Raw genomic sequence first — 20569 nt, forward strand, 5'->3', positions numbered from 1 at the left:
TTATAAGCATAATTATACATTAATATGTACACTAATTTATTATGATTAGTTAAAAAATAAATTTTATTAAAAATAGTACTAATTTAAATTTTAAATATAAAAAAATTAATATTAATATACAGATTATTATGCAGTTTTACTTTTATATAACAAAACTCTTTTATCATTTATATATTTTCTTTACTTTTATATAATAAAACTCTTTTATCAATTGTATGTTTCCAGATCTTGTTTGGGCAAGTGGGCGCAGTGCGCACAATATGTGGCAGCCTTTGGTATTTCAATTTTTTTAAATATTTTTTTGGAGTCGTGTTTTGAGGAAGGGGATGGAGTCGTTCCTTTTGAGGTAGAAATTTTTTCATTTCAATGAAACGCCATTGCAGGGCATGCAAAAGCCGTCCTTACTAGAATTTTTCCAATGGTTCTATCATCAAGGAGATGAAATTTCGAGAAAAAGAGAGGGAAAACAAAATGGAGAGATAGAGGAAGAGAAAATGATACGAGTGAATGAAGGTGCGGCTAGATTGGTCGATTTGTCGATTTTGATGGTGAAAGATGGAATGAGTGAATCATATTAGGTCTGGAAATTGCCATGGGAATGAGGGGGAAGGGAAAGAATCGAAGATGATCAAGGACACGGGAAACGGGAAAGGGGGAAAGGAAGGAAAGGGGAGAAATGAGAAAATGAATTTTTACAGATGGACGCAGTCAAGCAAGGCTGCGATGGAGACGCAACAACAGTTGTCCATAACATTTTTCTATAAATGATAAAGTGATAATAATGGGATGGTAACCCTATCCTACCTTTCTTGGAAACTTCGTTAGGTACTAAAGGCTGCGCATCTCCCATGGTTTTCTACTTTTCCAACCAAAATAAAGTCCCCATGAAATTAGCAGCAAGTACCCCCTTGCCCTAGCTAGCTCGGTCGGAAATTTTGATTATCTTATTTATATCTGTCTAAATTGACCACGTGGCCCTCGTATGCCAGGTCAAATCATAACCATGCAAGCAATATGAAAGGAGCTGCCTACCTGGCTGGCATTGATGCGACTTGTCAAAGTTCCCTCACCCTGCATACATTCCTACCCAAGCTTTGTAATGCTGAAGCGCTTGACCATGACAGCTGGCCGTTCGTGGGTCTGGTTCTGAAGGGCTGGCGGGCTGGCTGTGGGCTATGGTTCGAGACTACTTGCTCTTAAATTTATTCATGACCATAATTTAAATTTATTCATTTCCTAATACAAAGTTCCAACTTTTGGTATCATCGATCATTACACGGTACTCCTCTTCCATACGCATCATTCTCTTTGACCACTTCTTCCCGCCCAGCAGCTTCCTATTTCACGTACAATCTTGTGTGTTATACAGAACCTCTTCACCATATAAATTCCATACAGCCTACAGTTAACCCACTTTGAAAGCATATACACCTCCACCACATTATCATCCACAAAAAGCTAGCTGCCCTATTGTTTTTTCGTAACCCATTATTCACATCAATCATACAAATCTTCTCCGATATGGGCATTGACAATTGGTCTGTGTTAACTCGCCTGAGGAGGGCAGTGAAGAAGGTCAGGTTTTTGTTGGATTTTAATGTCAACCGGTGGCGTCTAGCTTCGATGATCAACCGTACTTCTTCGAGCAATCACCACCGGCTAAGTTTCAATGATCGGCCAGGCTTGAGAGCTTGCACTGATGATAATTTCGATACAGAGTCTGAGGAATCAGGCCCCTCTGCAAGGAGTTTACAGAGAACAATAAGCTATCCATCCGAAGACGATATCGACAAGAGAGCTGACATGTTTATTGCTAATTTCTATCGCCAACTTAAGATAGATAGGCAGATTTCGCTCGAACTTCATTATTGTCGGGACAATAGCTTCGAGGCAATCTCTCCATGACAGTGTTCACCTTTTTTTTTTTTTTTTTCTTTTGTAAATCTTCTCTCTCTTGTTTTGTTCTTGATCATTATTTGCTGATGGAGGCTTTGATATTTTTAAAAAAAGGGCCTGAATATTGAATTTGTTGTTGTGCTGCTTTTGATTTTGAAGAAAGGTTTTGTATGGTGATCGGGTTGATAGAAGAAATTGGTACGAGATTGTAGTACTGCCTATTGGACAATTCAGAGAGTGTTCTTTCTTTCATTGACGACTTAAAAATATTGTAATACGAAGTATCAATTCTTTTGTGTACTTGTAAAGTTTCAATGTATAATGTGTTTTCTCCCCCTTCATTTCGCTCTTTGATCTCAATTCAACATGCTTATGAATTGTATAGATCATATATAGGAAGAATGCAAGCAAAAAATGCGACTTTCGGTTTCTTATAAGTTATATACACAGTATATATATGGCCGATGCAGTAGTTGCCTGATTGGCCGGTTTGTGTTCTTGTTTTAAAGTATTATGAAATGGGCACAATTTCTATTTTGTTGTTTAAATTTACAAGTCCCAAGACAGAGTTCCTTAGCCAAAAACAGTAGAGAGGATAAAATCCAAGGAATAGATTTCACATCAAAGGTACAAATTAATCGATCATAGGCCTGGTTTTTATTTTTGAGGCTTGGGATTTCACAGATATGAAAGGTTCACACGCTACTTTGCCATATTACCTTATCACAAACATGGTGTTAAGGGATATATTGCAGATCGATGTATAAATGTTGAAATCTCCGATGCCAATTTAGGCTTTCTGAAACTTAGGCCGGTACAAGAATGTTCATAACTAATTACAGTTTAAACCCAAGAGCAGATAATCTAACTCAAAATTATAGCAATTTAGACTTCTTTTCATGTTGTGGATGCTCTACGCGTATCACGTGTCGGCATATGTTTAGTACATTATTTTATGCTTGGAGAGCAAGAACGCTTCCGTGCTCCAATTAAGCGCGCGCTCATATTGCTTCCTTCACGTACACCACTAATTTGTGCGTGATTTACGTTTTTTTTTTTTTTTAAAACTTTGATTAAGATTGTGTTTGGTTATTAAAGTGATTTCAGATATTTTGTAAATAGTAAGGAAAAAATAATAAAAAAGTAATAATAAAATATTAAATAGTAGTATAAAATAGTAAAAAGTATATAAAAAGTAATGATAAAATAATGAATAGTAGGCTTGCAACCTGCCCATACAAAGTTGGATTTGGGCCCGACCTGACCGACCCGATGAAACCTTAAAAGTGCGCCAACTCGACCTAAACCGACCAATTCCTCTTCCCCCATTTTTTTTGGGATCGCCGAAACTCTTTGGAGAGATGGACCAAGGGTTTCATCCTCAATGGAGCATGGGTTTGGACGGGCAAGGCTTCACTCTGCTCACGCCCATGTCCAAGCACAGCCACGCCCATGCCTACTCAATCGTGCAAGAGATGGATTCTAATCCCTCCTCCACTGCCGCTGGTTCTCTATGCGTGTCCTATTTCAAATCAAACAACCATCTTTCAGTAATCATCTTCTTATATTTTTGTTTATCACCTAAACCAAAACCTCACTAGTTCGTTCTTCACTTTGTTGCTACTCCATTTCAAATCACCATTTTAATTTATGTAAAAAAGTTCTAATGGCAAATATTATTCAATTTTCGAAATCTGTTTAGCTATGAGGAAAAAAAAAGGGGAAGCTTCCATGCCTCTCCTTATGCTCTGCAAGGACACATCTAGAAGATTTTTGGGGTTCACATCAATAAGACGAAACAAGCAAAGGAGAGGCACTTATTCATAACTTGCTCTGCCAAGAATCTTCTAGACGTGTCTTTGCAAAGCATTCGTTTGAGCAAATATTTTGCTGCCGGGGGACACCAACTAGAAAAACAAGACTAGGGTTCTTCTCAATCTAAAGATGCAGAATTGAAGAAACCTGTGATGGTTCAATCGAACTAGGTAGATGGAGAAGCATCACCAGGTTGAGAGAGTGTGCAGATCTGGGCCAGGGGAGCAACAACAGAAGGTCTATAGCGAAAGGTGATGGAGAATGCCGACAAAGAAGGTTGATGGTGACAGTGACTCAGAACGCCACTGGCTAAGATTTCTGCGGGCAATGGGGAGAAGAGAAACGGGTTCGACTAAAACAACTCGCTATTATATGTTGATCCGATGAACCCGTTTTTGTTCAAATTGGACGGATCGGTTAGTCGGACGAATCGGGCCCAAGGTCCTAAATGCACAACCCTAATGAATAGTAGAGTAGCATACTCCATCATCCAAACTAGTCCTAAGAAATTGTTTGGATAGTGAAATGAGATGAGATGTGATGTTTTAGATGCAAGCTGAATAAAATATTATAAAAATATTAATTTTTAATATTATTATTATTTAAAAATTTTAAAAAATTAAATTATTTATTAGATTGAGTCCATATACGGCCTAATTTTAGATCGAGGCATTGAATGTGCTCAATCTAAAATGCTCCGACACCTCCGGCCCAGTCAAATTAAGGAATAAAGCGCACATTGAGGCTTTGGAGCATTTATCCTTCCTCAGGTCCATAAACTGCACGTATGCATCGTTTTTGGATTGAACAAACGAATCAATCAATTCAAATATATTGATAGTTGTCGCAACTACGCCGTCAGGGAACAAGCGTCTCTTTTTTCTTTCTTCTAAACCATGGAAGAAGTAAATGGCAAGACGAAGCAAAGCTTTTCAAGAACCATGCAAATAATTTTAGAAAAATAATAGTTACAGTTGTAAGTCTGTAAGTATCGTGCAATCACTTTTAAAAAAATGAATAAATACAATATCTACATAAAAAGAAATTAATTTTTTAATAGTAGATCCTATTTTTTTAAAGTGAATGCATAACACTTGCTCACTTTATGACTATATGTAACATTACTCATAATTTTATGATAGGTAATTAATAAATTTTCAAACTTTAAATCGAGAAATGCATTAGCGATAAAGAGATTTCGTAAAAGTAAACATATGAAATGATGCAGCTTAATATGATACGTTAGTTTGTAAACCTAATTTTATTATAAAATAAATTGAACGTGTTAAACGAAATCACATAAGTTTATATATTTAGTTTTATAAAATGTCTTTGTACCAATACATAAGACTTTACTTTTAAAGCCGTAAGCGCAACTCCAATATAAGAAACGTTATAATCAAATGATAACGAGGCAATTATAAGTGGCAGAGTTATGCAGTTGGAGACGTACGTGCATTGCAAGTCTACATCCTACTAGTTGGTTTTCGTAACACATGTTAGCAGCAGGTTTTTTGGATCACTGCAATGTGTTTTGAATGGTTAAATAGCATGTTTTCTGGGTCAACGGCGCCTTGCTTTCTATTCAAATTATGGCGGGTCTCGAGTAAGCTGAAGACAATGAAGCAAGCCGACCATGTTCGTCCACATTTACCTAATTACGAAATGTTGACCAAATCACTTTAGCAATATGCAAGCAAGACTAGAAAAATATGTAATATATTAAAGTGTAGCTAACATTAGGCACCAATCCACCTTCCCCACTAATTCCCAGTGCTTTTCTTGCGCCTTTGGTGCCATAAACTGTGAGATTGCTCAATTCTTGCCCCATATTCAGACCCAGAAAAAGACTGGAAACTCCTTAATTCAATATAAAAGAAAAAAGAGACTCAAGAGTTTACTCAGTGATGCTGCCATCCACATTAAGGACAGGACAGTAAATTAATTCATACGGTGTATGCTGATCTCTCTTATTTTCTTCGCATCTTCCTTACATGGGAGAAAAGTCAAAATATGCTAGTCTCATACCACGGTATTGACAACGTACTAATGCGTTTCGCCTAAGAAAAGTTGGAAAATTTTATTAATATATATAGCATCTGATACATGACTCCATCACTATCAGACACATCCGGCCCGTTGCTTAGACCACACCATTCGAAAATGGCTGAAGACCGGTTCAATTGCCGAATAGAGATGAAGAACGCAAGGCTAGACCGGCGACGTTTTGTACTTTCTTCTTTCTTCTTCATCTTGTTTCTTTGTTTCTTAGCTTCCATCAATGAAGTCCGATTTGATAGCCTGCTGAAGTTTGGTCAGTGTGCTTTAGCCAGCAGCATGCACTCACAATCGTTCAATTCAATATCGTCGGATCACAACTTGTCGGCCACCTCGAATGCTAGCGCTTCCTCAGACGACATCCGAATCCTCATTGGCATCCTAACATTACCGGATCAATACCAGCGCCGCCACTTCCTCCGTCTCATCTACGGCACACAAGAAGCTCCAACGGGTGTCAAAGTCGACGTCAAGTTCGTGTTCTGCAATCTAACAAAGGAAGACCAAAAGGTACTCGTTGCACTAGAGATAATGCGTTACGATGATATCATAATCCTCGACTGCAAAGAGAACATGAACAAGGGTAAGACTTACACATACTTCTCAAGCTTGCCAGAAATGCTGAGCGACGCAAATGGTCCTTCTCCTCCATATCATTATGTCATGAAAGCCGACGATGATACCTATTTTAGGGTGAACAATTTGGTGGAATCTTTAAGGCCATTGCCCCGAGAAGACTTGTACTATGGTTATGTTATTCCATGTCCTAGCATGGACCCCTTTAAGCATTACATGTCAGGAATGGGATATTTGATTTCTTGGGACATAGTGGAGTGGATTAGGGAATCAGAGATCCCCAAGAACCATTTGGAAGGGCCAGAGGATAAGACTTTTGGGGATTGGATTCGAGAAGGGCATCGTGCTAAGAATAGGTACAATGCCAAGTGGTCGATGTACAACTTTCCCGAACCGCACACTGGATGTACACACGAGCTTTGGCCAGATACGATCGCGGTTCATTTGTTGAAGAACCAGGAGAAATGGGTTCGGACATTGAAGTATTTCAATGTCACTGCTCATTTGAAACCATCGAAATTGTATCATATACCTTAGGTACTAATCTATATTTCGAATACTATTTTGCTTAATTATGATCATATATATTCTTTTATTCGATCGCACAATTTGATCGATGGATATATACAGTCTGATGATCATCTTGATCGGATTTATAATTCATGTTTTCTGTCTTTGGTATTTCAAATGTGAAATTCCCTTCCTATAGGCAGTACTGCAAGTCTTCATGAGGCCTCAATCTCATAGTAAAGAACAATCTGATTTATTTTTTTATTATTTAATTGTGGTGCAATAGGATAACATGAATTCTTGACATTTGTAATTAATTATCATGTGACTTTTTAGTCTTTTACAAACGGTACATTTATATGATATATGCTGCTTAGATCTTATTGGTTATTGGATGGGGATGAATATTTTTATGAGTTGAGTTAGTTTTGTACCCAATTTTATATAGAAGAGTGAAGTTTATAAATCTTGTCTCAATTTTAATTGGGATCTTATCGATGCATTATTAATAAAGAAAAAGTATAATATTAGATATAGTTTTAAAATTTGTAAATATTTAAAAAAGTGGGACCCATTATGAAAACTAGAATTTGTTTAATATGTGCATATCTTTTAAAAAATGAAAAATGATAAACACACGTAACTTTTCATAACACTTTACACAAAAATAGTTCAAAGTATGAGTATTTTTGTAAAATATCTTATAAAAGTGATATCATTTTATAAAAATATTCTTATTTTATAATATGTATTGTGAAATGTACTGAGAGGTTTGGTTTTAAAATTGAGATAAAACTACTTCGTACGGAGAGATTCTCTCCCATTCAAATACTTTGTTTTACTTTATGAGATTAAAAATCATCCCATTTCGAAATGAGAAAATGGTTGCGGTGGCAAGTAAGCATGTTGTAAACAATAGAGGGTGGTGAGATGGTGTGGCAAGGGCCTTCCATGGTTGAGGAGCGCCTTAGCCACTTTGTGGTCGAAAAGCTTTTGGTTAAGAAAGGGTAGCGAGATCCTCCATCCTTAGGCGAGAAGCTCGTGGTAAGATCTGAAGTCTGCTGCTGTGTGACTGGCGGGAAATGTCCCATCGACACTATCTATTATTGGGAACCATCATGTTAGCAATAGAAAATGTTGGCATGTCCAGTTGTGGCCCCTAGCAACCTCATCAGGCCGTGGAAAGCTGTCAGTGACTATATAACTTGAGAAGCCTGGGCGGTCAAATAACACATTGTCGATGATAGAAAGTGTGAGTCATCCTGGTGTTGGCTGGTGGTGGCCCCTGCCAGTCCACAGATGCCAGTAAGAGGGCGCCTTTGTATGCATGACAATATACACCTGCTGCTCGCCCTTCCCCTCATAGATGCACTTTATGTTCATGGCTATTGTGGCTCAAGGCAACTACGAGCATGACCTCCATGAGTTAGTGGCCATTCTCACTGTGGTAGAAGGTATCGATGCGGCCCATGAGGACCGGGCTCATGGTTGGGGGCTGTGAGCCATATGGGTACATGTTATGTGCACCTGTATTCCACTATGCATGTAGTGAGTACATGTGTTATGTGAACAGTGTAAAAGTTAATTTATAAAAATAAAATCATAATTGATGGAACTTACATCTATCAAATTTTTAAAAAGTTAAAATAATCTCATTTTACTCTCTAATACAAATACACAAAATTTTCAAAAATCATATCACCTCATCTTAACTTAACAATTTCACTACTATTCTCAAATCATTTCATCTCATTATCCAAACAACTTCTTAATCACATAGAATAACTATATATTTTTCGCTTTCATAAAAATATAAAAATTAAAAAACTTGATGTACAATTGTATGCAAATGGTGAAATAATAATGATAGAGTTACTGCTCTCTTACTACCTACTTATTACTATATTTGCATTTGATTTTTTTTTTAATTTTTAATTTTATTAATGATTAAACATGTTAAAAAAATACTTAGAAACTGATAAAAAAAATAAAAAACTTTAAATATCTTGTAAGTAGGAAATGGATAGTGGTTGGAAGTAACAGGTACTAACCCTATCACCACCCATCGTGAAAATCCTCCCCTGACTCGACGGTGACCTAGCTGTCTCACGGGTCAATCAAGAGTCTTACCGTAATAACCTGTTTCCAACCAAAGCTCACGGAGACGGCTCTTCGCTTGAAGCGGGTCGCTTACGCCGCATCGGGGTTTTATTGTCTCGGCGTTGCACTTTAGCTCCATCTACGCCGACTTTTCCCTGCAAGTATTCTCCTCCCCCTCTTTTAATCCTTCGTCTGCTTTCGAAATGAATAGATTTGAGTTTGTGGGATTAATATTTGGGAGCTTGCTCTGGTTGTTTTACGATTGTATGATTGTTTTTCTTTGATGGTTGGATCTGCTGGTTGATTTGTTAAAGTCGGATTCCTTATATGGCTTTAGAATATGCTTCGAATCCAACTGGGAAATCAGGGTTCGAATCTACAGCTGTATGATTACTTGGTGCAAGAATACCAGTCAATCGGGCGGATTCTTTGAAGGCGTTTATTGATTTATTCATCGTAACTAGTGTTTTGAATTTCTTGTATTACTGTATAGAGTTACTGTTGGATTTCGGCCAGAAGAATTCCCGTGTACTATGCTCTGCTTGCTTGCTATAAAACATGTGCGATCGTCTGGCTTAAGTATTTATTTTTAATCAAGGTTTTGGTCGGTTGATATTGGAGGAATAGGTTGTATTGCTCTGGTAGAGGGAAAAGCGAGTAGTTTCGATCACCATTTTGTAGGGGTAGTTGTTGGGAAGTTGGAAATGTTAATTTTGGTTGTCTTAGATTTCACGAGAGTATGGATATACGTAAGTCAGTTTTAGTTTCAAATTGCAATCTCCGAATGGAACAGAGACTTACTACGTTGTGTTGACAATATGTCTTTGCATTGGTCTGCCTCGAAGATTTTATACTTGGAGATGCTGATTGCTTCACCTTGAAAGCTTTTGTTCCTCTTGCCTTTCGGCCAAAACAAAAAAGACTAATCCTTGTATGCGTCAAACACAGACGTGTATTAAATATTGAAAAGTGCAATGAGCTTGGAACATTCCTTTATGCTTTTGCTTTCTCTACCAGTTTTGTTGACTATGAAGATGATTAGAAGGTTTCTTGCTGCAAATTTTTACTATCGCAGATATAGTTTTTCACAAGGGAATTTCAGAGTTCAAATGTAAAAATATTGTAATTTTATTAACAAAATGTTGTATATGACTTCTAGATCAGTCGAATAATACTATCAGCAGAATCATGAATATAAATTGGAGGTCAAATACTTATTTCACCTTTCTGGAATATTTTACAACTTGCAGTTCTTTCTCCAAGGGTGTAATTTCATTAGTCCTCCTCAAGTTACTCCTAATATTGTTAGGTGGCTTCCATTTGGGAATGAGCTTTATCCATGGCGAGTTTAACTATGGGATACTATGCTTACATATGTGCCAGTACACAATCAATCATGAGTATATGCTGGTGCTTGTGTTTTTATGGAACGAGTCATGTCCTTCTGTTCACTTATGATTTTTATCCCAGTCCACAGATAATGCTGTTGTGCAAATCTTTAACTTCTGATATTTTACCACATTTGTGGCATAGGGTGTGGAACTATTTTTTCAATCTAATTGAGTATGGCCAGTGGTCCAGCATCATTTTCAGATATAGGCAAAAAGGCAAAAGGTATCCTCTCTATGAAATCATTGACTATGGCTATTCTTGTATTTGCTTTGGGCCAATTATTTGGTTGATATGGGTTGTGAAATAGATTTGTCATTAAGTTATTGCAATACAGATCTTCTGTTTCATTTCCTTACAATTTTACCAAAGTTTAACGAACCTAACAGTGCAAGTGCACATGTAACAGAACTTGTTTCATGGTGCATTCTTTATCATGTTCTGTAAGTGTTAGATTGGTGATGAGTAGCATTCTTGAATTTTGCTTAAAAGTGACACTAGGTTGCAACAATGTGGAATGTAACAGTAATAAATTTGCCTGCTTATTTAAAATATTATATCGTGAATATTGCATACATACAGAATTTGAGCGTCTGCAGAGGTTCGGTCCCAGCAGCTGCAAACATGTGTATATAAGAGGGGAAGTGATGTAGATGATTCATATGTATTTTGTGGCTGGAAAATATTATAGAAATGACACCATATGTAGATTTGATTAAACTTTCTGTCGACAAGGACCTTAAATACATAGAAGAAACTTGAAATAGTTAAAAATAAAAAAAGAAGTGTAATAGTTATATGTATTTAGCAAAGTCTGAGCCCTAGAAAATCTACAAGACTGATTTTTGAAAATATTGGCTCAAAGTGATTGAGACCATAAAATTTTTCATTAAAATGTTGACTAATTAATAGAAGGTGGTAACTTATAAAAAAAAAAAAGCAGTAGAAGGTGGTAAGTTACACATATAAGAAACTTAACGTATTATTAGCGGTTTGCTGATTTAGTATTTTTTTATGAGGTAATGATAATCATGGTTCTACCATGAGAACCATCATTAAATAGACTTGAATATATATTTTTCCATCATACATCAACTTGAGGACCTGTATAAAGGAACTCATGTCCCATGCATAATTTTAATCCTCTCTGATATCTCAGGCACTGTCAAGAGCCCTACATCTACATCTTTGGCTTTCTGTTCCTGTCAAACTTATTCCTTTGTTTAGATGCAATCGTGGATTAATGTCGAATATTCCAACTTGCAGTATCTTGCTCTATCAAATTTAATTGTGCTTAAATTTGGATATCTATGCAGACTTACTGACCAAAGATTACAACTTCGGTCACAAGTTTACCCTGTCACTGCTGAGCTCTACTGGGCTGGTAATGTGTGATATTACTTCTGCTTAAATTGATTTCTTCCAATCTGTGTTTATCTCTCTCTCCGGTCAGAAATCAATTAAGACCTCTGTGAAGAATCTCATGAAAATTTCCTGGCTCTGTTTTTCCATCTCCCACCCATTGTTTGTCAGTTCAAGGCTGTAGCGTAAGAAAGCCTTTTACTCTGTTGTTTCAGGATTCAATTTATAAAAGAGAAGTACTACAGCCACAAAGAGATCCCACAAAAATAAACCCACAAACTGACATGTCTTGGTGTGGTTAAAGCATTTATATATTAAAAATTGTCACATCTAATTAATGTCAGTTTTCCTCAAGTTTGGGAGCCTTAACCACAGTAGGAGAATTGTTGGCTAGGACTAGAGAAGACAAGGTGGGCGAAAAGAGTTAGACTTTATTTGGGTCTCTCTCTCCTCCCACCCCCCACAATGTATGGACAAGTCTTAAAAATGATTATGGAACCAAAACAGTGAATACAGAACTTACAATTTTTGTAAGAGATAAAAAGTTTATGATTAATGGTTTCTTTGCATAATATCAGAAGGTTAAATTTTAAAACTGGCTTTCTAGTGAATTATTGTTTTCTAGTGATTCTGGCTTTGTCTCTACGAATAAGTGATATTTAGGAAATGGACAGATTATAATTAAATAGAGTAACGATGAGATAAGGCCTATCTGTGAATTGTGCTTCTTTGTATTTTTCTCCATCTATGACTATCCCTAGCATCGTCAAAGAGATGTGCCATATGTAAATTGAGAAACCTTTTTTTGATGTCGCTATCTTTTGCTAAAGCAGTCTTAATGTTCTTCCTGCTTCCTTATGATGTTGTTTTGCCATACCTGTTTTCATACTAGAGTTTTACATGGCAGGGGCTTACAGCTACAGGTTTGAAGAAGGATCAAATTTCTTTTGGTGACATAAGTACCCTGTACAAGAGTGGAAATACTACAGTGGATGTGAAAGTTGATACTTTTTCTAATGTAAGAGGAGAAAACCTGCCTCATAATAATTTTTTTTTTTTTTTTTAATTGCAATTGTTGTGAGGATACTGGTTGTGCCCATGATTTTCCCTTACGGCATATACCAATATCTGGTGCTTAATCTCAAATCATAATAGCTTTAATAAGTTATTCCTAATTTACCTTTCCACAGGTGACCACGAAAGTGACTGTGAGTGATATCTTACCGAGCACCAAAGCAGCAATTAGCTTCAAAATTCCTGATCACCAGTCTGGCAAGGTCTGTGTCATGCAACTTATGGAAATAAAATTGGTAACAAGTTTTAGAAACAAAATAATAATAATAATAATAATAATAATAATAATAATAATAATAATAACAATGGTCATGCTGCTTTTTGAAAGTAATGATGATGGTGATGATGAGGAGGAGGTTACCGGTTTAATTTCAGATGTCTCTGTTGTTTTGGAAACTTTTAAACTGGGAATATTGTATTTCTGAAGAGATGATTTTAATGGTTAAATACGAAATTAAGTTCTGAGGTATTGCAGAAATATTTTACATTTTATCTGCATCGTACAGCTGGATGTGCAGTATCTACATCCTCATGCAGCAATCAATTCCAGTATTGGACTGAACCCAACCCCTCTTTTGGAGCTTTCAGCGGCAATTGGAAGCAAGGATCTCAGTTTGGGTGGTGAAGTTGGATTTGATACGGTTTCTGCTTCCTTCATCAAGTACAATGCTGGGATTGGCTTGAATAGGCCTGATTATTCCGTGGCACTTTTACTGTAAGTGTAGAGGAATCCTGATTTTCTTTGCTTAATTTTGTTTTTTATGTAAGTGTTTTTATATCGTGTTTCAACATGAATATTCTGGATTCGAAACAATTACAGAAATTTCCCCTTAACTCCTTGTTGGGGTTGTGCACCCTCAAGATTAGTTTTTTTGTTTTTGAGAAAGGTAAGAAGGCACCCTCAAGATTAGTTAGGACTTTCTTCTCAGACACCTGGTGCCAATTAGAAAAAACAGGGATGTTCTCTGGTTCGGATTTGCATCTGAGACAATCTCAAATTGGGTCGGTTTTATTAGGTCTGGAAACCTGCACTTTTACATCCTAGCACCAGAAACTTGTCCCGGGAGTACATGTTTTCAAATTGGGTCGGTTTTATGACCTGGAACCCGTTTGTGTCTATGCAGGACGGACAAAGGGCAGGCATTGAAGGCATCTTATATTCATTTTGTGAATCCTGTCGATGGAACAGCGGTTGCTGCGGAAATGACCCACAGATTTTCCAGCACTGAGAACAGTTTTAGCATTGGAAGCTCTCATGCGCTTGATGCACAAACTGTGGTGAAAACAAGATTTTCCAACAACGGGAAAGTTGCGATGCTGTGCCAGCGTGAATGGAGGCCTAAGTCACTGATTACTTTGTCCGCCGAGTACGACTCGAAGGCCAATAATGTGGCCCCCAAGCTGGGTCTTGCCCTTGCCCTCAAGCCTTGAGATGAGGCAATTGTTTTGATCGTGCTGGGGCAATTTGAATTTAACAACTTTTAACTATTGCCTATTTCTTTCCCAAAATTTGAAGAGGGTATTCATTTGCCCCTTAATGATTTTTGAAAACCAATAATTAGTTGATGCAAGGATGAACTATTTTCAAGCAGTGGTGGGAAAATTTGACCCATTTTTGAAGGAGGAAAATTGTATTGATATTTACTTCTGTATTTGCCCCCCATGGGAAGGGGGAAGAGATTTTTCAGAATGTGTAGAGGAATCGTTTTCGAGTCGGAGGTTGTGCCCGACGACTTGTCGGTATATTGTGTCGGGTGATCTAATTAACACCTTGAAATTAGAATAAAAACAAACTTCTTATACCTTTTGGTTAATTTGTTCTTTCCAACGTTTCGTCTATACATCTAATGCGTTTTGTTTCGTCGATGATACCATTATAGGAGGCTGCACGACTTCAGTCATGACAACTCAGGTGTTCATCACAAATAATATATTAATTGGAAATGGATAATATATTTTTTAGAAGAAATTAAAGAACTTTACCTAAAATTAGAGGTGCAAATTAAGAAAAAGAGATTGCAGGTTGCATGCATGGCATAAAACCAAACATAGCCACTTACCCATCATTTATTTTTTATCTTTTCAAGAATTTGTACTACTTTTTATCGTTCTCCACAAAATGTTTTATTCAAAAATAAATATAAAAATAAATAATATTAATCTATAAAAATTAGATTGTTGTTGATTTTGTAATTATAATTCTTTTCGATATTTAAAAGAAAAATTATATATAGTCTTGAATTGTATAAATATTATGTAGTTATTTTAAAAAATAAAATAAAATTTATTATTAAAAGATTATTATTTTTATATAAATTTCATATATTTAAAAAAATAATACCACAGTTACATTCTACCACTGCAATTATGATTTCTCTGTTTTTAATACTACACCCAGCCCTTGCCGTCAGTACTCAGAACCGCACCCGCGTATACGCAAAACCAATAAGATTCCTTCGCTCTCCCGGGAAGATTAGAAAGAAAAAAAAAGATGTCGCACAGCGACACCGTACCTCTCCACCAGTCCTCCCAATCGGACATCGACGAGATCGAGAGCCTCATCAACGCCAGTGTCCAATCCGGCCCCACCACGGTCCTCCCTGCGCGGCCGCCCAGCCCCCCACGCGCCTCCATCCCCGTTGTCTCCTCGTCTCCATTCATACAGTCCAATCTCCCACCACCGCCACCACTATCCTCTTCCAACCAGAAGGTGCCATCTGTCCCCGCACCTGCTCCTCCGCCACCCCCCAGTTTCGGGGCGAGCGGATTCGGTCCGGTTCCGAACACGCTTACCGAACCGGTATGGGACACGGTGAAGCGGGATCTGTCGAGGATCGTGAGCAATCTGAAGCTGGTGGTGTTCCCCAACCCGTATAGGGAGGACCCCGGAAAAGCTTTGCGGGATTGGGATCTCTGGGGCCCCTTTTTCTTCATTGTCTTCTTGGGTCTAGCTCTCTCGTGGTCTGCTTCCGTCAAGAAGGTCTGCGCCTTTCCTTCTTTTCCTTTTTTGGGTTTAATGTAGTTTCCGAGCATGATTTAGTTGGCTCAGATTCAAGATTCAATAATGCTACGCGATTGAAAGGACCGTTAATTTTTTCTTAATTATATGTTTTGAAGGAAAAAGAGGCAACGTAATGAAGTTGATGGATGGATTTGGTTTTTTTATATGTAGTTTTGAGCTTACTTATTAATTGTAGTTGAGGCGTGAATGTTATGTGGGAATGACGCTTTCCCATGCATTTGTAACGGCAAATTTAGGCGTCGCAGTAGGGCTTTGGATGAACTTGGAAATGCGACTTGAGTTGAGTTTGTTCTTTAAACGAACAGAGCTTTAATAAGCCTCACGAAAGTTTTGGCTCGGCTCATATGAGCTAATGTAACTTAATATGACTATTTGTTTAAGTTTGTTTAGGTTTGTGTTTGCGGGATTCGATCTTTGCGTGCTAGTAGTTTATGACATGTATATAAGTTTATTGCACCTTGAGTTGAGAATAGGAGGTTGGCGAATGGAATTCCACATTGCCTATGAAGTAGAAGTTCTAGCTGTTTAAAGTGATTCCAAATGATTTTTTTCATAAACCGAACTAGTCTTTTGAGTATAAGTACCAATGATAACAGAGCCAATCTCAACTGAAAGTGTAGGACTTGAGTTGTCTCATTTATAATTAAACAACCTAATGAAGATGTCAAGCATTTAAGGGGGCATTGTAATATCTGAATTGAGTATATGAGAGTGGTGAATGAGTCTATGAGATCACACATTATTAAGAAGGGAGAATTTCTATCAATTTGTAATGATTCTAACAGATTCCAATTGTAACCTTAACTAGTCTTTTGGAGTGTGCAAGTCCAGATTTGGCTTGGACTTCCCTTGGGTCATTACGATATGTGTTACAGCTAATGCTGTTTGTTTGGTCAGCCAATGGTTCACTTTTCCTGAGTCACTTTGCAGCAAAACAAGAGCATGGCAGATTAACAGCTTAAGGTTGGGTTTCGGTGTTGAGCATTGTTGAGGTATGTTATGAATAGTAGTGAAAAAGTAGCTAAAAAGTAATAATAGAATATTGAATAGTAGTAAAAAGTAATGAATAGTAGTAAAAAGTATGTAAAAAGTAATAATAAAGTAATGGATAGTAGTGGAGTATGTTGATAAGTGATGAGGTACTCTCAGTACCCAAACACAGCCGGATATAATGTTTTAGGAGCCATGAAAATGACTAGGGATATAATGAATATTTATCAATTTTGAGGAAGAAGGTAAATGTTGACTTGAGCTCTAGGTCATTCTTGGGTCAATGATATGTCCTCGCGACAATCTGTTTTATAATGTGATGCTCAAAACTGTTATCACGAAAGGGCCATTTTTTAATGTCAAACTAGATGCGAAGGACTTTGAAGATTTGAGGAATGTGATCTATAAGGAATTTACTTATATATCTGTAAGGAATTTACCATGGCCTATTCAAATTTACTTGAAATCATGCACAAGGCAAACAGTTTGCTGGCGTGATGAGAATTAGAGATTTTGGATCAGAGAAAATAAGATTGTTTCTCCTCCAGAAAATAAAAAGGACTAAGAAGGAGAGAAGGGGATGGGAATTGCAAGGTACATCCACTATCATATAAACAGTTAAGAACAATAGACTTGATACGCAAGTTCCCTTCGTGCATCTACAACTAAATTACCCGTTCTTTTTTTTTAAATATTCATCAACAACAGAGGCTGCTGCTTTAGTAGTAGATCTTAGGTCAGTATTGGAGCTAACTTATTACCGACATTCGGTACTGAAATGGGTACCGAATAGTATATTCTGTTTTTTTTTTCTAATTATTTTTTTAATCATGCGTTAGTATTTAAAAAAAAATACTAATAAATAAATACACACAAATGTTTTAAGAAAAAAAAACAGTACAAAGTGTCGGTACACTTTATTGGTGGGAGTATCATTTTCCAATTTATTAACAACCACTAGTCTAAACCATAGGAGTTGGCATAGGGGAGGTTTGAATACAAAAAACATTTTAACTCATCTCATCTATTCATTACAACTTTCTCAAATTTCCACACTAAATAAAATAAATAATTCAACTTTTTCAAATCTCAAAACAATGATAATATTCTAATAATATTTTATTCAACTTTCAACTTTCATCTCAACTCACTATCCAAACCTCCCATTGGTCTTGGTGGTATGCTCTCTCCAAATCTAAGGTTTGACCCCATAGGTGCAAATAATTTGTAGAGATCATCAGACTATGAGAGTTTTTCCTTGAATTACCTGAGGTGCTTTTACTGAAAACTCTTTGCCGTGGGCTTGTGGATACCCGAGATTAGTCAAGATTTTGTTCCGACACCCAGGGCCAATTAAAGAAAGGTCACTACTCTGCTTATGTTTTTCAATGTTGTGATGATCTTTGTCTTTGGTGATTGAGGTCATGTAGAAAAAATTGACCTTCTTACAAGCTTTTTATGCATAAAGTGTCTAAGTTTCAAAAGAAATATTTTCTTTTGGGTATCTCCGTTCTTTCAGTTTAAAATCCCACGAACCTTTGACCAAGTAGTTTTCTATTCTGTCAAAGTAACTTGCTTTTATTTGAAGTAGTTGCTTGCTTGGTACTTGGCATTTGGATGTTGTTATATTAATCTTTTATAGATTATTATTATTATTATTATTATTATTATTATTATTATTTATGTCAGGGAACCTCTCCAAGGCAAGGCTCTTCGGACCCACCCCTGCGGAGTAAACCCCTGTCCCATGCACCATACCCTTGGAAGTTTCCATACACAGAACTGGTTAAATCATTGGCTTTTCACCTGGGGGTGTGGCCCTAAATGATTGTTTACACCTATTATCAAGACCAAGGCCTTCGCCACTTGGGCCAACCCCTAGGGGGTTTTTTTTATTTTTTTTTATAGATTATTATTATTGGTGGCTTTCTTCTGAGTACTCATGCGACACCCCATACTGAGTGATAAGGCTAGGTGGTACATAGAATCCCACGTCGTTTAAGAATGAGAAGTTCTTGCTCTTTATAATAGTTCTAATGGGGCTCCAATTGTACCATTGGTTAGTCCTTTTGGAGTATAGGCCCATATGTGGCTTGAGCCTTCCTTAGGGCATTACAACTCGTACCATTTATTATTTGATTAACATCTCAACGCCTTGGTTTTGATATTTTGTGATACCCTAATATATGAAAGAGCTTACTTGTAAAAAAGATAAGGAATAAAAAAATCTACGTAAGATTCTAAGAACCAAAAATGAATGCACGAGATGATGCAGATCTCAACAGGACGAGATTAGGAAATGAATGTCACTTTTACCATCTTTTTGAGGCTCTGCGCTCTTTCCTTCATTGTACTCTGCCAATTTATTTATTTTGTTCAATCCAATTAAATAAGTGTAGTTGGTCACTCCTAAAATTCTTTTCTGTAATCTCCAGTCTGAAGTTTTTGCGGTTGCATTTGCGCTACTTGCTGCTGGTGCTGTAATTCTGACATTGAATGTACTTCTACTGGTATTTTTCTCTCTTTCAAACTCGCTAGCATTAACTTTTGGTTTAGTTACCAGTCTGCTTCCTGTTAAGACATCAAGTTTCTTGAAATCTATTCTATGATTAAGTTTCTGAGATGCAAAAACCTGTATGTTTTCCTTCCTTTAACGTAATGGTTACGAAAAATGAAAAGGACAAATAAAAAAATTCGTACACAAGTCTTTTACATTGGCCGAGTATTTTACCTTCTTTTTTTGTTTTTCAGGGTGGACATATAATCTTCTTCCAAAGTCTGAGTTTGCTGGGTTATTGCCTGTTCCCGCTGGTCGTTGGAGCCGTAATCTGTATGTTGAAGGACAATGTAATGTTGAAAGTGATTGCGGTAAGTGTGACGTTAGCGTGGAGCTCCTGGGCTGCGTATCCTTTCATGAGCTCAGCAGTGAACCCTCGGAGAAAAGCCCTCGCACTCTATCCTGTTTTTCTCATGTATGTATCTGTCGGGTTTCTCATCATTGCCATTGATTAATATACATCAACCGTCGCCACTGTAGAGGTTCTTATAAAATCACATTGGGCCGTATAGAAATTTCATGTAATGATTAATCTTCTTCTCATGGTACACTGTTTTTTGACTTCTGTGAGTGGACATGTTTGGACACAATTCTGCCTATATATATATGACGGAGTTGATGAAAAGCAGTGTACGCGTCGCTTCAACTTACCGCATTAAGCTTCTTTAATTGGTAATTACAATCGGTAAGAGGTCTATTAATTTTGCCTTCGCAGTATTATTATGCAACTACAAGATCCGCCAAGTTGGAACTCAACCCTTTTAAGGAAAAGAAAATCCAACTCTTTCGAGCAACTCAATTTCTGGGGTTTAAACCTGAGGCTAATTTAATGTAAGCACGCATCATTGGCATGCACAAGAAAAGCCGTAAAGTAAGGATCTTTTCAGGAGAACTTGAGTGATGAGCTTCCCCCCACAGTTTTGGGTGGGGTACGAGTGTATCAAGTTTAAACTTTAGACCCGAAATTTCTGACCACTCCTCCATTCCTATATTCATGAAAGTACATGCAACTCAAGATATGTGTTGGCTTTGTGGGGTATGACATATACTGGAGAGTTTGATTTATCCTTTGAAGTTTTTGGCCCAATAATGTTAGTGTTTCAGTTCATGGCGCTTCTGGACCCCTTAAGATACATGCTATGTAGCCAATGGCCATAACCTTGCAAGAGATTCATCGATGACAACAAAAATCATAATTATATACATATACCGAGAGGATA

General features: G+C 37.1%; 4 protein-coding genes across 5 annotated transcripts; all 4 read left to right on the top strand.

Annotated features, from left to right (window-relative positions):
* The first annotated feature begins 1292 nt into the window (after window positions 1–1292).
* Window positions 1293–2333, top strand: LOC122317054. The gene has a single exon (XM_043133956.1). It carries the CDS (start codon window positions 1522–1524, stop codon window positions 1903–1905), a length of 384 nt encoding a protein of 127 aa, XP_042989890.1. The 5' UTR covers window positions 1293–1521; the 3' UTR covers window positions 1906–2333.
* Window positions 2334–5652: 3319 nt separating this feature from the next.
* Window positions 5653–7119, top strand: LOC122316945 (hydroxyproline O-galactosyltransferase GALT4-like). Its single transcript, XM_043133813.1, has one exon. The coding sequence runs from the start codon at window positions 5818–5820 to the stop codon at window positions 6880–6882; it is 1065 nt and encodes a 354-aa protein (XP_042989747.1). The 5' UTR covers window positions 5653–5817; the 3' UTR covers window positions 6883–7119.
* A 1762-nt stretch (window positions 7120–8881) lies between these two features.
* Window positions 8882–14594, top strand: LOC122316726 (mitochondrial outer membrane protein porin 4-like). Of its 2 annotated transcripts, none has more exons than XM_043133468.1 (7): window positions 8882–9116; window positions 10489–10569; window positions 11661–11728; window positions 12614–12724; window positions 12897–12983; window positions 13287–13495; window positions 13905–14594. In XM_043133468.1, the coding sequence occupies exons 2-7, from the start codon at window positions 10521–10523 to the stop codon at window positions 14209–14211; spliced, it is 831 nt and encodes a 276-aa protein (XP_042989402.1). In that variant the 5' UTR covers window positions 8882–9116; window positions 10489–10520; the 3' UTR covers window positions 14212–14594. The 2 variants fall into 2 exon arrangements, with proteins under 2 accessions (XP_042989402.1, XP_042989403.1); XM_043133469.1 differs by having other exon boundaries at window positions 8882–9112.
* A 563-nt stretch (window positions 14595–15157) lies between these two features.
* Window positions 15158–19974, top strand: LOC122317187 (protein YIP4b-like). Its single transcript, XM_043134142.1, has 3 exons — window positions 15158–15760; window positions 19228–19302; window positions 19544–19974. Exons 1-3 carry the CDS (start codon window positions 15272–15274, stop codon window positions 19802–19804), a joined length of 825 nt encoding a protein of 274 aa, XP_042990076.1. The 5' UTR covers window positions 15158–15271; the 3' UTR covers window positions 19805–19974.
* Window positions 19975–20569: the final 595 nt, after the last annotated feature.

Source organism: Carya illinoinensis, chromosome 7 (assembly GCF_018687715.1).
Source record: "Carya illinoinensis cultivar Pawnee chromosome 7, C.illinoinensisPawnee_v1, whole genome shotgun sequence".
NCBI classification, from domain to species: Eukaryota; Viridiplantae; Streptophyta; class Magnoliopsida; order Fagales; family Juglandaceae; genus Carya; species Carya illinoinensis.